This window comes from Megascapheus bottae, chromosome 1, assembly GCF_031878675.1.
Source record: "Megascapheus bottae isolate mThoBot1 chromosome 1, mThoBot2.hap1, whole genome shotgun sequence".
NCBI classification, from domain to species: Eukaryota; Metazoa; Chordata; class Mammalia; order Rodentia; family Geomyidae; genus Megascapheus; species Megascapheus bottae.
In genome coordinates this window covers 35,013,315-35,031,051 of record NC_143509.1, presented here as the reverse complement: position 1 = coordinate 35,031,051, position 17,737 = coordinate 35,013,315, and the positions used below count along the sequence as shown (strand labels likewise).

General features: G+C 36.5%; 1 protein-coding gene across 1 annotated transcript in view; it reads right to left on the bottom strand.

The window, feature by feature from the left end:
- Positions 1-17,737, bottom strand: part of Naaladl2 (N-acetylated alpha-linked acidic dipeptidase like 2) — an 855,862-nt gene that overhangs the window by 187,705 nt on the left and 650,420 nt on the right. The window contains exon 10 of the mRNA XM_090342362.1: positions 6,518-6,664. Coding sequence (XP_090198488.1) covers positions 6,518-6,664 — 147 coding nt within the window. The remainder of the gene's footprint in view (positions 1-6,517; positions 6,665-17,737) is intronic.

Here is a 17,737-nt window from a genome sequence, read left to right as displayed (position 1 = left end):
TTAAAGATTTACATCAAAGTACTTCCTTCCCTATAAGCCAGAAGTGGTGATATACACCTGGAACCCACAAACTCAAAGAAGGAAATTAGGAAGGTTTCATTTTGGAGCCACCCAGGCAAAAGATGTTAGACCTCATATTCACAAACAGGTTAAGTACAATGGCTATGAACAAGCCCCAGGAATAGCACAAAATAACAAAACAAACAAAAATAATAACTCATTGGTTCTTATTGGTAAAGAGATGGCAAAATTAGGTTCTATCTCATGGGTAGTCATGTAAGTTAAATTAGGTGATAATTACAGAGTAGATGCTTAATTAACTAGCAAAATCCAAAAGTGGACCTGTGGCTCAAGTGGTAGAGCAACAGCTTTCAGCAAACAAGCCAAGTGCAAGCACAAGCCTTGAGTTCAAGCCTCAGTGTTGGTACTAATACACTTGCATGTATGTGCACACACACACACACACACACACAACAATGACAATTACTTTCATAAAATGCTGATTTCTTTCTATGTTAATCTGTAGCCATATATTACAGGGTAAAAAAAGGTTATTAATATGGAATTAGAGTCTCACATTAACCTTTAGGAAGATATCACTTGTCAATTTTCACTACAGTGTCAAAGAAAAATACCTGCTGTTACACAAAAAGAATATTGATCTAGAATCTTTTTATACACAATCAAAACAAGACATTACAGAGTAAATGGAGACCCAGGTATGAAAATCCAGCTGCATCTTGCTAGAAGGTTCCTTTTCCTTTCCTTTCCTTTCCTTTCCTTTCCTTTCCTTTCCTTTCCTTTCCTTTCCTTTTCTTTTCTCTCTTTCTTTCTCTCTTTCTTTCTCTCTTTCTTTCTCTCTTGCTTGCTTGCTTGCTTGCTTGCTGGCTTGCTTGCTTGCTTTCTCGATCATGGGGCTTGAATTCATAAGCCTCAGTGTTGTCCCTGAGCTCTTCAGCTCAAGGCTACCACCCTACCCCTTGAGCCATAGTGGCACTTCTGGTTTTCTAGTGGTTAATTGGAGATAACAGTCTCAGGGACTTCAGTGCCCGGGCTGGCTTTGAAATGCAATCCTCAGATCTCAGCCTCCTGAGTAGCTAGGATTGCAGATGTGACCCACCATGAAGACGAGAAGTCTTTTTTAAAGAAATTTGCAAAGATGGGAAACAAAACCACTCTTCCCATTTATTTGTTTGTATCTTTGGAAATCTAGTTACATTTTGTCAAATAAGTTGTTTCCATATCTCATCTTATATTTAACTTTATGAAAACTTATAAAAATACTCATAAATTTAACAGTAGTTTAGTTATTGATAACAGGGATTATTGGCATTTAACTGAATAAATTAAAGTGTTTTTCTAAGAGTTAATTCCCAATATGATAAGTATTTACATATATTATTCATACATCCTGGTATAATTTTGTCAGTGGTTTTTCTAAAATAAAATATAATCAATCAGTCAGAGAAATCACTAAAGAACCTTTCTTATTTGTTTGGCATATTTTGAAGTAGAAAACAGCTGGGCATTGGGTAGTTCAAGCCTGCTCTCCTAGCTGCCCAGGTGTTTTGTTTGAGATATAGAGGTTCACAACTAAGCAGCAAAAAGCAGGACTGTAAGCATGATTCAGAAGTGCCATGATTCAGAAGCAGGCAAACTGGAGTGAGAATGAAGTTATGAGATTTTAGTCCATAGGCAACTACCCCAAAAATAAAAGTAAAAAAAATTGATAAATTCTCATCTCTAAGTGAGTGGCATTAAGTACATTTAGCGCTAAGTATGGCTCACATTCTATCATATATTACAAATTACCAGAACACAGGCAGAGTGAAACAGACTTTTTGGTCTCTTATGTCTAGTATTATTATAATTGACTTTTGTAGTAATACTATTAATTAAGCTTTAAGGGGGCCAATTCCAAAAAGAAAATAAATTGTGATCTCCAGATGCAAATTCTTCTTCTATTTGGAATAAAACATGATGAACCAAAATATAAACTGTTCATTACTTTGACAAGTATGCTTGTCACTGAGCTGTATTTTACTATATCTACAAATATAAATCATTGTTATTACCCCATAAAATTTCCTGTGTCTAAGGTTACACACATACCCATGCACACACATGCATGCATGCACACAAATATTTTCATACATGCTGTGGAATATTGATTGAAAATTTATAATTGTTTTTCCATCTATCTAGCATGTAAAAAACAAGCTAGCTAAAACTTTCAATACACCAATGCTACTTAGAATTATGCCTATGGTTTACTAAATGATATTGAAATAATTACACCATGACTTCTAATATATAAAAGTTACAATACCCTTTCAACCCATTACTATTTAAATGTCAAATGCTCTATTATAGAGGTAAATTGGGTTTAAAGTACAATGTTTCAAATGGAAGAGTGAGAAATATGAGGTTAAGCAGCGTATGAAACTAAAGCTTCTGTATGTGGCATAGAGCTTGATAGGTCATGAATTGATCTCCTGATATACTTAGAGAGGGAGACCCTCTGATAAGGCCTACAGGGAATAACTACAGAAATCTGGAGTAAAGATGGTGCGAAACAGCTGGTAAGTGACAGAAGAAATGTGACTCCGACCACCAGCCTGTCATAAAGATTGCACTCTTAATCAGAAAGCAGCTGTCTTTTTATTTCCTTCCCAGCCATCTCTCCTCACTTTTAGTCGATGCAGAATGCTGCTCTTAACAGGTGCACCAGTGTTTACAAATTTAAAACCTTATTTAAATGAAGCTTACAACTAGAGATGTTTCAATTAACGCTACAACACCTTAGGAAAAGGAATCACATTCACATTTCAGGAAATCCATAGCTTGCTTTGCATTGGTGAAATTTTATTACTAGAAAATTAAGAGTACAGATACCACAAGGAGCTAAAGAGGAATGGAATTTAAATAATTTTAGGGATACAACATAGCTGGGAATGAGATTTCCACAAAATATTGGAAATAGATATTTTAGATGTCAAGTTGTATTAAAAATAGAACTAATAATTCCCTACCCATCTGTAAAAATTATCTTTATGTCACTGGCAGTATAGGTTTCCTGCTATCAAGATTTAATGTTAAGAAAGGGTTAATTTTCCCTATCCATGGCCTTGCTTTCCAGTTTCAGTTGCACACAGTTGATCATAGTTTGAAAATATTCAGTGAAAATTTTCAGAAATAAATAATTCATAATGTCAAGTTGCATTCTTTTACTATTGATAGCATAGTGAGATTGGGAGCCATGTTCCTTCACCCTGCCCTGGGGTGTAGCTCATTTCTCTGCAGTGCATCTGCATAGTCTACACTACTCTCCATTAGTTACTTAGTTGTATCAGTTATCCGGCTGACTCTGATGCTATCATTACATAAGGGCTCAGGTAGCTAGGTAGCTCCTAAATATACAATAGTGCTACTGAGATCTGCACTATAGAATACTGTCAATACTGCTGTTTTATCATTAGTCATCATTGTTTCTCTCCCTGGGACCATTTTTTTTTTCATCATAGACACATGGATAAAGAGAGAAGTCTTACAGAGTTCAGGGGTCTCCATCATTTCAAGTATACATTAGGATCCTTTAATGTGTCCTCAATACAGTAATGGATTCATAGTCATCCTTAGAGGATAAAAACATCATATTTTCAGAAATTCTAAAATTTATAACAACAACATGAAGTAAATTTTAGGCCATTTCTTTAAAAGATGGTAATAAGCATAACATTTGATTACTTTAGAATATATGCACTTGTGTGTGTATGTAAATAAGAAAGTTATTTATTATAGCTATTTACTTAAAATGAGTGCATATAACCTAAGTGCCAGAGGTTCATGCCTGTAATACTAGTTACTCAGAGGCTGACAACTGGAGGAGCACAGTGTAAAGCCAAGTTGGTCAGAAAAGGCCATGAGACCCCATTTCTAAAATAAATAACAAAAGGACAGACTGGAAGTGTGGCAGAACACCAGCAGTGAAAAAAACAGACAAAGATAATAGTGAACCCTGAGTTCAAATCCTGGTACTGGCACCCTTCAAGAAAAAGTCATATGTAATGTACAGAAGCCGAGCAAGTAAAGAATGTGACAGGCATCCTTAAAATCAGTCTATTCCCTCTCTAGCTTTAAATTTCTTTTCACAGAAACAGGACTATTTTTCTTAAGTAAAGTTTTTCTGTTCTTTCTTTTGGGATATCAGTATTGGGAATTGTGGTGTGGGCTTGAAATAATTGAGGGCCTCATAATCTCCCTGGCTTTTGATGATCATACCTGGTGTTCTAACAACCGAAGCACATCTCCAGTCTATTAACTGCACTCTTAGACAAACACTGTGGAAGGTTCTTTGGTAAGATCATGGAGAGTTTTTGAGAAATTTTCAGTCAGCTGATTTTTCCATGGAGAAAGAGAACCCCAATGCTTCTGAAAATATATTTTTTAATAAAGGACAGGACATAAAAAATAAATTGGCGGACTGAAAGTAAGTTGGTGGCCTGAGTGCCAAACAGATCTGAGTGCTTCTGTGTTGGCTGTTCAATGTCTTTGTGACCTTTGATATGCTACTTGAGATTAAATTCAATTTCATTCTCAGTAAAAAAGGAATTAATAGTAATAACTAGATTATAATTTATAAAATATTAAATTATATAAAAGGTATAAGTGTGTGTAATAACAAGCTCTCAATAAGTGGTAGACAATGTCTAGTTAAGAGAAAGAAACAGTTAAAAGCTGGTGACTCACACCTGTAACCAGCTTAAAACAAAATGTGGCAGAAAAGATACTTATTTCCAATTAATCACCAAAAGAAATCCTGGAATGGAGCTGTGGCTCAAGTGGTAGAGTGCTAGCCTTGAGCACAAAAAGCTCAGGGACAATGCTCAGGCCCTAAAGTCAAGAACCAGTACCAACACTAAGTAGACAAAAAACAGACAGGCAGGCAGGAAGATAGACAAATGGACTGATGGGTGATGGATGGATGGATAGACAGATGGACAGACAGATACTTAAATGTTAGAGAAATAAATGCATAAATATTTCTGTAATTTGAGAAATGATCTCTGTATCTATATCATTTAGCAAATGATATAGATACATGAAAACTCAGGAGTTCTAATTGCATTGTACCCAATTGGTTTTGTCCTAGTCCCAAGACAATACCAGATAAGTTCTAAATTGTTAGCTAAAAACAACACCAAAATGAATTAGGCACATGGAAAAAGGGCTCGAGTTCAACTTGCTAACAAGATAGGAGCTGAAGCTTTGGCATGGAAGAAGTGATATGAGGTATTAAAGATCTCAGGCAGGAAAATTAAAAATGACTTCTGAATACACTGGAGATTTCAAAACAGAAATACCTGTCCAATTGTGCTTGTGTTTAAACAAATTATAATCAATGACTATTGACTATTTCCATGGCACCTAAGTGGAAGGCTGGGAATGTGGCTACAGATAAATAGGAGGCACAGGTTGCTAAAAAGCTACTAGGCATTCAGACTGTGTAATTGAAGTTTAGTTTCTACACAGTTCATGGAAAGACATTCACTTGGGAACATCTCTATTTCTTGTGTTCTGGGTTTTTTTTTGCCAGTCCTGAGCTTGAGCTCAGGCCCTGAGCACTGTCCTTGGACTTTCTCAAGGTTAGAGCTCAATCACTTGAGCCTAAGAACCACTTCTGCCTTCTTTCTATGTATGTGGTACCGAGGAATCAAACCCGAGTCTTCGTGCATGCTAGGCAAGCACTCTACCACTAGGCCAAACTCACTGCCCTGGAACATCTCTATTTCAAGAGCAATACAGGCTTGATTCTGTTAAAGCAGTCATAATTTTTAATGTAAAAATTATCTCATACTATCCCATAAACTTTCAAATAGTTCTCAGTAATATATGACCAATTTGTAAAGGATGATGAAAAATTACCAAAGATTTATATTTGCTCAGAAACAGTCTACAAGCATATCATTCTGAGATGAATAGTGATGATCCCGATCAAACGGATGAACACAAGCTAATGAAGGTAAACCTTAATTATGAGACATTTCTTGGGATAAAGATAGTGGTTCCCTCTCTCAGAAAATGTATCTTTTCAAGCAAGCAAACTATTGACAGACTTTGGATGGCGCATCCACCAGGCTCCCATTAACATAGAGCTGATGAAATGCATTCTTCCTCAGGCAACGAGTAGAAGATCTACAGCCTATGTCATCTGTTTCTGTGAATAACAAAGATTACCATTATGTTTTGATGTTAACCCAACGACTACAAATTTCTGGTTGCAGAACACACTGTGAAAACCTGAGTGACAGTATAAATCTTTTCAAAATTGAATACAACACAGTTGAAAAGAGCTGATGTTTTCAAATACTGTTAAAAGCCTCTGAACAAGAATAACTCATCTAAGCCACTTTCTAGAGTGGCCTGTTTGGTATGAGAAGCCAGTAGCCATAATGAAATTGAATTCCTCTCAACAGCTTCACTGCCTGAGTGTTTTGCATTGCTTAGAAACAATCACCTCCAAAGCCTTGTTGTCCTCATAGGCGAATTGCACGGTGGGAACTCCAAGATGGTTGATGAAGTAATGTGCATCACCTTGTGTCTGCACAGAGCTGACGACATTCTCCCGGCACTGTGCTCTTCTGGTACAGTTGAACTTTATTTTCTGAAAAACATGAAATATTTCATGGGTATTATGATTCACAGGCCATCTCGATGTTGTTAGGGCCTTAGTGTGGAGTAGGAATATAATACTTAAAACCCTGACTTCACAACCTCTCTGGGGCAGCATATAAGCATTTATCCACAGGAGAGTAAGTCAGGTAATGATAGAAACAATGTACAACTACGTTCAGGACCACACTCTCTACAGTGTCCAAGCTACACAAAAACCTGGATGCCCTACAACTAAGTAATGGATCAAGAATGGATCATACACACATGTACACACACACATATATATATAATATTATATGTTACATATATCTATATAACATGCACACACAAAATGAAATATTATTAAGTAAAAAAGAAAAATAAAATAGGTGGGTCTGTCATCCATTAAATTATATGTAATATATTACATAGAATCCATTATATTAAGCAAAGTAAAACAGATTCAGAAAGAAAAGATTGTATGTGTCCTTTCCTATAAAAAGACTAGACCTAAAGTAGAAACATGCACATTACCACATAATTATGACACACATATATGAACATATATATACATATGAACACACATGGATATGAACATTAAATATAATCATTCTGAAGACAGAATATGCATGGAAGATAACCTGGTGGGATCCCTTGAAACAGCCTGCACTTGGACAAGAACAACTGTGAGGAAGTGGACAGATGTGTGGGGTGTAGGAGCTAGTGAGGAGGGTAGATGAAAAGAGAAGACAAAGGAGAGGGAATACCTTCACTGTACTTGGTATATATGTGCAGAAATACAGCAGGGAAGCTAGCGGACTCTGGTTTGGGAAAAGGGGAGGGGAAAGAGGAGTAATAAAGAAAGGGGTGACTAATCAAGATGTATGTTATATATAAATAAATATTAAAAATGAAACACCCTGCATAACTAGTTGATGTTAATAACACGCAAGTGCTCAGTGTCATGGGTGGTAAGCAGATGAAGGAAGAGACAGGACTATTGAACTTGATTTTTTATCAAGAGATTTTGACTCCTAAATGTTATTCTTAGAATTTTTTCCATTAATGCAAAGGATAGAAAAGTGGTATGTAACTCTACTCTTAATATATTTCCCCCAAAATACAGACCAATCAAGAAGACTTATGTCTATAATCTCAGCCCCTCAGAGATATCAGAGAATCATAGTTTAAGTTCAGGTCAGACAAAAAATTTCTGGAGACTCCATTTAAACCAATAAATCTGCCCTTTGTGCTTTATCATAATAATGTAGGAAGCGTGAATAAGACCCCGGTCCAGGCTAGTGTGAGTAAAAATGTAAGACCCTATTTGAAAAAAAAAATCACTAAAGCAAAAAGGGTTGAAAGCATGATGCAAGTAACATTCCTACCTAGCAAATGCAAGTCCGTGACTTCAAATCTCAATATGACCAAAAGTATAAGTGATGAATAAGCACACTATTTTTGAAATAGCCTACAAAAGGAATCCGTTCATTTGCTATGAAAAATATACTAGGGTTTTTAGCTGTATACCAGTAAATATAGTTATCAATAGAGAAGGGAAACTTCAAGGGGAAATTAAAAGATGTGTGTGTGTGTGTGTGTGTGTGTGTGTATGCTTGAATTTAGGTCTTGGACACTGTCCCTTAGCCTTTTACCCTCAAGGCTAGTATTATACAGCTTGAGTCTGAGCTCCACTAAGGGCTCTTTGTGGTTAATAGGAAATAAGAAATTTACTGTCTTCGCCAGCTGGCTTTGAACTTTGAACAGCGCTCCTCAGATCTTAGTTTCCTGAATGACCGAAATAACAAGTGTTGGCCACTGGGTCCTAGACTATTATTATTGCTTTTATATTTTATTGTATTGTAAAGTTGATGTACAGAGGGGTTATAGTTGCATAAGTCCATTTCATTTTTTTTTTTTGTCAGTTGTAGGGCTTGAAGTCTGGGTCTGGGCACTGTCCCTGAGCTCTTCAGCTCAGAGCTCCTGCTCTACCACTTTGAGATACAGTGCCACTTCCCATGAGTACATTTCTTGTTGAGCAGTGTCCCCCCTTTCTTTGTTTTCTCCCACTTTCCTTTTGTGTCCCCCTTCACCCCGACTCTACTCCTCTAAGTTATAAAGCTTATTTCCAACATAGTGTCTTGTAAGAATGTTTTTTTGCATTGGTTCACCCTTTGTCTAATTAGCATTGTCTACCTTGTAAAACAAATGCTCTAGTTTACAAAAGTTAAAAAATTAAACAAAATGGAATTTTTATTGTTTTATTATTACCTTTAAGTAGTGGTACAAAGGGTTTTAATTCTACAGCATATCAGTTGAATGTATCTTAATGTGACCCCTTCCTTTATTCTCTCCATCTCCCCAAACCTCACCCATGTCTTCAACTTACTATATCCATTTTCACATGTGTACATTGAATGTTATGGCTGTTTTTCATCCATCCTTCTCCTCCCCATTTGTGTATTACCTTTCACTTAATTCTGTCCCCAAGAACACATGCTCCAGATTCCTACTATTCATTTTTATTAAACTGTAAAAAAGCAAAGGTTTTTATAGTTAGCACTATTAAAATGCCTTCTTCAAGTTGTATTGAAACCTAAAACCTGGGGACAATGCAGTTATCCTAATCATGATAAGGAGGAAACCCAGTGTCTCAGGCAGTTCCTGTGAAAAAATGGTCAAGAGACCCAGTGGTTTAACCTGGACTTCAGACATGAGCTAGGACTCAGGGTATCTTGGTCCTGAGTCATGCCATTGACTTTACAAGTTGCCACACTTTTTTATCATCAACTCATTCTGAAAATAATTTCAAAAAAGTCCTTTCATCCTTTCCTTGAAAGTCAAAGTGTGATGCCACAAACCTGAATATCAGCGAATGGAAAGATGGAAAGTTCCAGGCCAAACTGGGATATAGATCTTGTCTCAGGAAAAGAAAAGAAATAATCAAAACAGCTTGGTACTGACACAAGAACAGGCCTGAAGACCAATGGAATAGAACTGAGGACCAAGATTTTAAACCACAGACCTATGGCCACCTAATCTTTCACAAGGGAGCCAAAAAAATAGAATGGAAGAAAGACAGCCTCTTCAACAAGTTGTGCTGGCAGAACTGGTTAAGCACCTGCAGAAAACTAAAGTTGGATCCTTCTTTGTCACCCTGTACTAGAATTAACTCCAAATGGATCAAAGACCTGGAGGTAAAAGCTGACACACTGAAAACTTTACAAGAAGGAATAGGAGATACACTAGGCCTCCTTGGCACAGGTCGAAACTTTCTCAACAAGGACCAAGTAACACAACAAACCAGAGAAAGACTGGATAACTGGGACTGCTTTAAACTGCAGAGCTTCTGTATGGCAATGGACATAGCTAGTAAATTAATTAGGAAGCCTACAGAATGGGATAAGATCTTCACTAACCATACAATGGACAAAGGCCTCATATCTAAAATATATCAACAGCTCAAAAAATTGAATCAATCCAAAACTAATCTGCAAAGTAACAACCATCCCATTAAAAGATGGGCCAAAGACTTAAAGAGAGTCTTCTCTGAAGAAGAAACAAAAATGGCCTATAGACACATGAAGAAATGTTCAACATCTCTGGTCATAAAAGAAATGCAAATCAAAACAACTCTAAGATTCCACCTCACTCCAGTGAGAATAGCCACGATCAAGAAAACTAATAACAACAGATGCTGGAGGGGATGTGGCCAGGAGGGATCACTACTACACTGATGGTGGGAGTGCAAACTCATTCAACCACTATGGAAAGCAGTATGGCAGTTCCTCAAAAGAGTAAACATAGAGCACCCCTATGACCCAGCAATTCCACTACTTGGCATTTACCCAACCATCCAGAAACAAGGACAGACTAAATCCATTAGCACAATGATGTTCATTGCAGCACTATTTACCATAGGAAAGATATGGAACCAACCCATATGTCCCTCAGCTGATAAGTGGATCAACAAGATGTGGTATTTATATACAATGAAATTCTATGCTGCTGTCAGAAAGAACGACATTGCCCCATTTGTAAGGAAGTGGAAAGACTTAGAAAAAAATCATATTAAGTGAAGTAAGCCAGACTCAAAGGAAGATAGGCTCAATGGTTTCCCTCATTTGTCATAATCAGTAGAAACCTTGGGCTCTCCTAGCAGAGATTTGCAATAGAGCAAAACCTAGATACCTAAGGCCATATAGTATGACATTAAATGAAAGGACCTCCAGGATAAAGAAACAAAAGCTATATAATGAGTGATTGTTGTCCTTAATTTACTATGTTATCTCTCATCTCTTTTGCTGTTCCTTGGTTATCTCATATTGTTACAGTATTTTACCTTGTGGTCTGATATATTGGATATATGCGTATTTGGTTATTTGTAATCGGATAAGGAAGCATGGAAAACAAGATGAGAGGTGGGGATGGGGGGAGAGAAATGGGGACCAAGACATGAGAAAGGGTATCAGTGTATGTGAAGTAATGCACCTTCTATCTGGTGAATGTAATGTAATCCTTCTATTAATTACAATAAAACATATATGAAAAAAGAAAGAACTACAGACTTACAAAGTGCAGATTAAAAATAATAAGACACACGTACTGATTGAGGTTAAGGACAGTTGAGTTTGGGAAACCTATATCGCTGCATTATTGTATGCCATTAGTCAGGATTTGATAGGATTTGTCACTTATTTTGCTAAATGTTTAGAAGATGAAATAAACCTTCGTTAGTTAAGGGTTCTGCCTTTTCTTTGCTTAGTTACCACCTGCATTTTTTGAAGCCAGTACAAACATTTAATTCCCATTATACAGGGTTGGCTTCAATTTTTTGGTATAAATAACTCACAAAATCCAACCCAACTTCTTAGGTACTCATTTTAGATAGATTCTTGTTTTTAGCAGAAAAAAATGACAAGTATAAAAAAATGGTGACAACTCAGTTGCACTCTGTCCAATAATGAATTTTTAAAATAAATATATTTAAATAAATACATTGATACTGTTTCACTCAGTCCTAATTACAAAAGCAAATACCAGGTTCATCTGTAGTATTCAAGTCCTGGTTAATGACATAAAACATTTCATAAGGTTCCCTGTATACAATTCAGTCAATTCAAATGAGATGACTAGAGATGAGACAGTGGGGAATATTATTTATAAACATTTAAATTCACCTAGAAAATAAGAAGAAATACAAAGTACTCTGAAAAATACGTGTTTTAAACATGTTATAATGATATTTATTATCTTTCATAAATAGAAATTTTTTATATATGATTCAATACTTTAGAATATGTCCCCTCTGAGAACACAGTGACATCTTACACTCTGCAATGTGGATATAAAACCCCCATTGGTGTAAAAAAATCGAGAATTTAAATATTGTCCTACCTCTAAAATATTTGGCACTAAAAGCTTCTCATATATGTATGTCTCCAAAATAGTATAAAGACTCAACTACCTGTATTTAATTTTTTTCTTCTCTTTTTCTTTTCATTGCTCTTTGTTTCTAAACTTTTTCTTCATTTTTTTTCTAAGAATAGTTCTGATTTATCCTGGTTCTTTTATTGGTTCAGAATGTTCTATATAGAACCAGTATGGATTTTCTTCAAATCTCTCTACTCTTGGGATAACCCAACTTTAGTATTTTCATTTCATTCTATTTACATGGCTACTTCAAGCTACAACATTATTTACATGTTTTGTATTTTCAGGAAAACTAGAAGGGTCATATCTGGCTTTCCAGTATTATATTCTTCTTCCTTTTTTTCTAGGTTATTTTACCAACTTTCTGAAAACTGTCTTTTCCCAAAAATTCCTATTGCTATTTTGTCATGTGTGAATTCCTTTGGTAAATCAACTAAGTGAGTGACAGTGCATTACCAAGGGAGAATTAAAATTATCATTCTGAAGGTTAGGATTTATGAAAGTAGGCACCTAGTGGATTATTTACAGGGATGGGATAGAAGAGAGCTAGATGATCCAAAGATAGCTTTGCAGACATTGATTCAGGAGGTTTATGTCAGGGTCAAGTCCAAATGGAGGGAGTAACAGTCAAGGAAGCCTGTGCAAGTTTAGAGGCTCCAGGGACAATACAGAGCCCTCAGAAACAACCTTGGAAGTTGAGGCTCCCTGCTGAGCCCAGACTCTCAGTAAAATGCAATGATCTTATCTCAATATCCCCCAATGTATGTGTATGTTCTTTCTAACACACTCACACGCACATACACACATTCATTTCAATCCATCAGTGATAAAAGGAAATACATTATCTTGATTTCAATGTTTTTGTGCCAGTGTCCCTAAATATCTACCATGTAAAATACTAGTCCTGAAATAATGTTGATGGCCGTCAAAAGTAGAACTATGGCTCAAATGATAGCATAGGAAGTTTGAGCACAAAAGCTGTGGAGCACTGAATTCAAGAGTCACTACAAGTACACACACACACACACACACACACACACACACACACACACACACGCAACCCTTTCTTACATAGAAAATGTTCTAATTATTCACTGCAATAAAATCAGAGTCAGAGGTGGGATACAGGTCAGTAGAGAAATTGTGCTAGCACACACAAAGCCCTGCATTCCAACCCTAACACAAAAAAGTAAATTAATCAATGATATAATAAATAAATAAATATCAATTAATTCTGGATCAAATTCATAGATTTGTGGTTAACTTAATAAGAATGCTTTTTGCTCGCAGCACTGCAGTAAATTATCATACCCATACAAAGTAAGCAATGTTCATTTAATCACCTCCCATAAGCACAACTATCTGAGATGGAAACAGATAGAAATGTTGATTTCCTACATTTTACTAGGAGTTAAGCACCCTGGGAAAGGGAAGGTTGGTAACAAATTTGTGCAGGTCAATTAACTTTTTAAATTTATTTACAAGGCTGAGTAAGTTCACATTAAGCATTTCATCTTAGGGATTCAAAATGCCCCATATTTAATGTCTGATAACAAGCATTTTTATTCCAGTTCATAAAATCAGCAAGTTCAGGCAAAGACCATGCTTGTCATTGGTTTAATTTTCTACTACACACATGTCAAGGACATGAAGTGAAATCAGGCCGTGAGCTCTGTACATCCACACTTTAAAGCTATAAAGCAAAACTTCAGCTATACAACATAAAAGTTGGTTCTTGTTTCTTATTCTTTCTTTCTTTTGTTTCTTTCTTTCTTTTTCTTTCTTTCCTTTCTTTTTTCTCCTTCCTCCCTCCCTCCCTCCCTTCCTCCCTCCCTTTTCCTTCCTTCATTCCTTCCTTCTTCCATCCTTTCTTTCTTCCTTCCATTTTTTTGGTGTTGCTTGAGCTCAGGGCCTGGGCAATATTCCTAAACTCTTGTACTCAAGGCTAGTACTCTACCATTTGGAGCCACAGCTCCACATCCAGTTTTTGAGTGATTAGTTGCAGATAAAAGGCTCCAGGGATGATTGTTGTCCTTAATGTACTATGTTGTCTCTCATCTCCTTTGCTGTCCCTTGGTTATCTCATATTGGTATAGTATCTCACTTTGTTATCTGATATATTGAACTTATTTGTATTTGGATATTTGAAATTTGATAGGGAAGGGGGGAAAACCAAGACGGGTGGGGGGTGTGTGGGGGGAGGGAAATGGGTACCAAGACATGTGAAAGGGTATCAATGTATGTGAATTAATGCACCTTCTATCTGGCAAATATCATGTAACCCTTTTACTAATTACAATAAAAAAAAGGCTCCAGGGAGCTCTTCTGCCTGAGCTGATTTCAAACTATGGTGCATATATAGCTCAGCTTCCAGAATAGGTAGGATTATAGGTATGAGCCACTGAAACCCAAATGGTTTTGTTATTGTTATTGTTGTTGGTGGTGTTATGGTTATTTCAGTACTGATGCTATCCCTTAGCTTTGTCAAATCAAGGCTGGAATTCTACTACATTAGCAAAAGGTCCATTTTTTAGCGTGTTTTGATCTTTATTCTCACAAACTTTCCTGCCTGGGATGGCTTTTATTCCAGTTAACAAATAAAAAAAGCCATATTACTATGATTGCAAGTGTGAGCAAGGAGCTCTCTGTTTCATAAATGCAAAATACAAAGAAATGAAGGATCATGGTTTCAAGACCAACCTGGGAAAAGCTAGTTTGAGACCCTATCTGCAAATCAAACTAAAAGCACAGCTCTGAAACATGACTCCAGTGGTAGAGTGCAAGTTTAACACCAGAGTTTAAATCATAGAAAACCAAAAACTGAAATTAAAATGGGCAAGAAAAGTAAGCAGGATTTTTTTTTTAACCTGGGGAGGAAGAAATAGAGGTACATTACTGTCATTCTCTCATAGAATGAGGTTCAACAGCATGATGTTCTGTTGGGGTAACATCACTAAAATGGACATACCCAAATAATCAGGAAGTTGTGTAAAGGGAGCAAATATAGCCAAGAACTACAGAGGAAAGACATAAAGCAGCACTATTGATCTTAGTCATAAATTTCTCCAAGACTATGATTACATAGTGTGTGTTTGTATTTTCAAGACAATCTAATTTCCCAACTGTGCTAAATATGAACTCTCTCACTTACCCAAAGGAGATAATCAAATTAGGGTTTGCCATTTAAAATAGCCATGATATTAGATCACACCACAGGATACTCTTATGAGATGGGTAAAGCTTTTACAGACTAAAATATTTGTTGCATTCTAGAGATACAGATAGCAAATGGAGTTGTGAGTACGGAATTTTAACCTAGATTGGCCAGCCTCTATGTCCACCATAATGATCACACACACACACACACACACACACACACACACACACACACACACACACCATTTAACAAAGGACATGAGGAAGTTTCCCTGAGTTTATAGAGAGCTATTAGCCTGATGAGTAGGCAACTAAATTGAAATTATCTTTCAGTTTAGCTAAAAGGAAGACTTAAATTAAGGTTAAAAGACTCTATCTCAGTCTTCTTTAATAGGTTTCATAGTAGTCACTGCAATAACAGAGCCATTTTCATGTGAATTGCAAACTAGAGGTAGAATGATAAACTTAGAGCCCTTCCAAAAACTGTACCCTGATTAAGGAAACATTGAAAAGGTATATCAGACCACCAGCCAAAACACCTGTGAGATGCATAGGACTACCCTTAGGGATAATTCCCATAGTACCTCTAATGACGAAAAGGATCAGGAGATAGATTTTATGTCTCCATGAAGGATAATAGCTCCAGCCATACCATGCTGGTCTGGGCAAGGAACTGGCTGACATGACAACTTCAACTATTATTTCACCAGCACTTCTTGAAGTTTGTCTTAAATAGCTTCTCCTAGCCTCCCAGGCAAAGCTATTTAAATAATATTGTGTCAGCATTTCAGTGAGCCATTTCAGCTGCCAGATGTTAAAAAAAATTAGCTGGACAAGGAAAAAATCCCTAACTCCTTTTCAAATCAACATTAACCATCTCAGACTGCAAGTATTTTTAATGAAATATTTAAGCAAAGCCTTCCTTTAGATGAAACAATGTAGTGACTTACCTTAAAAAAAAGTCAAGAGAAGTAAATGAAAGTGTCCCCAGAAGCAGGGAAAGTACTGGAATTGTTTTACATGTATTTAGACTCATTCTTTAGACTCTAGGAGGAAGAGGTTGCTGTCCGGCTCTGACCGGGGTTTCAGGGCAGTTGTAAATCAGATGGGTGTGCTCAGGTTCTTTAGAGGTGATTCATTTCATTTTAGTAGGGCACGGGGAGAAAACGCTGAAAAATGCGGACTTGGCAAGAAGGAGGGCAAAAGGAGGTGGACAGCATAGCACCATGTATTACCATTTCAAGCAAGTTAAGTGCTGAGAGTAAGAAATTGGACAGAGAATATAACACCATCAGCAGGAATGTGTCTCAGTCTGACTGATGGTCATGTCATCTCCTGACCTTAAAACTCTGGACTAAGGAGCAAAGAGCATAGGGACAGCTCTGCTAGATTGATGTCCTTCAAACTTTGGAGGTCAAGGTCAAATCACAGATGCCCAGATATTACCCTCAGCTGGAAGGCAAAGACAGTCTTCAGATTAGAATGTTCTGTATCAGACATAAGCTGCATTGCTTTGGTTAGTATGTGTCTATCCAGAGACTCTTTCAAACTTTCTCTTTAGCCCGTTTTTTTCTCTCTCTCTCCTTTTATTCTCGAGGCTGGAAAATGCATCATCTTTCCTTTTGTTGTGGTTAGTTTTCTTTTTTGTTGGTCTGGGGCTTTAAGTTAGGATCTAGGTGCTGTCACTCAGTTTTTGCTTTCAAAGCCAGTCCTCTACGACTTGAGTCATAGCTCCATTTTATTGTTGGGGGGGGGGTGATTGGTGGTCAGTTGAAGATGAGAGTCTCCTTCCCAGCCTGGCAGGATCTCAGCCTCCTTAATATCTAGGATCACAAGTGTGAGTAGTCTAGTCGCTTGGGCAAAGCTGCCCATCTTTCTTTAGTTTTCATATTGATCATTGCAATAAAAATAAGTGTTCAAGGCCCAGGACTGGCAAAAAAAGTTATTGTCCTAAAACTGTAATTCCTAACACTATGTAATGACAGCTATAGATACTGAAGATACAAATCAGTACATGTTTTCATAAAATACAGAATGAATCAAGACAACCTGCTAATCACAAGAAAAGAAAAAATAAAAATTACTATTGAAACTGAAAATATCAATGAAAATTGAATAAGTAGTGACCTAACATTGTTCATGTATATATGTATATAAGCTAAATGCATATATATAGGATATATATATATATATAGTGTATCCTTCTGTTAGGTCCTTTCATATACAATATTATTATAACATGCTTTACAGTAGAATGTAATTTGTTTAAAAAATGCAGCTTGTTTCAAAGCTCTCTTTTCAAGGCTAGGAAAGAAACTGTCAGTTGGTCAGTCAGGTAGAGTGACAGTGCTCAACTCCCTCTCCTACTTTCTGTTTCCAAGTGCAGAGGGATTCTTTAAAATCACTGAAGGCATTCTAAATCTTTCTTTTCTTTCTTTCTTTCTTTCTTTCTTTCTTTCTTTTTTTCTTTCTTTCTTTCTTTCCCTTTCTTATC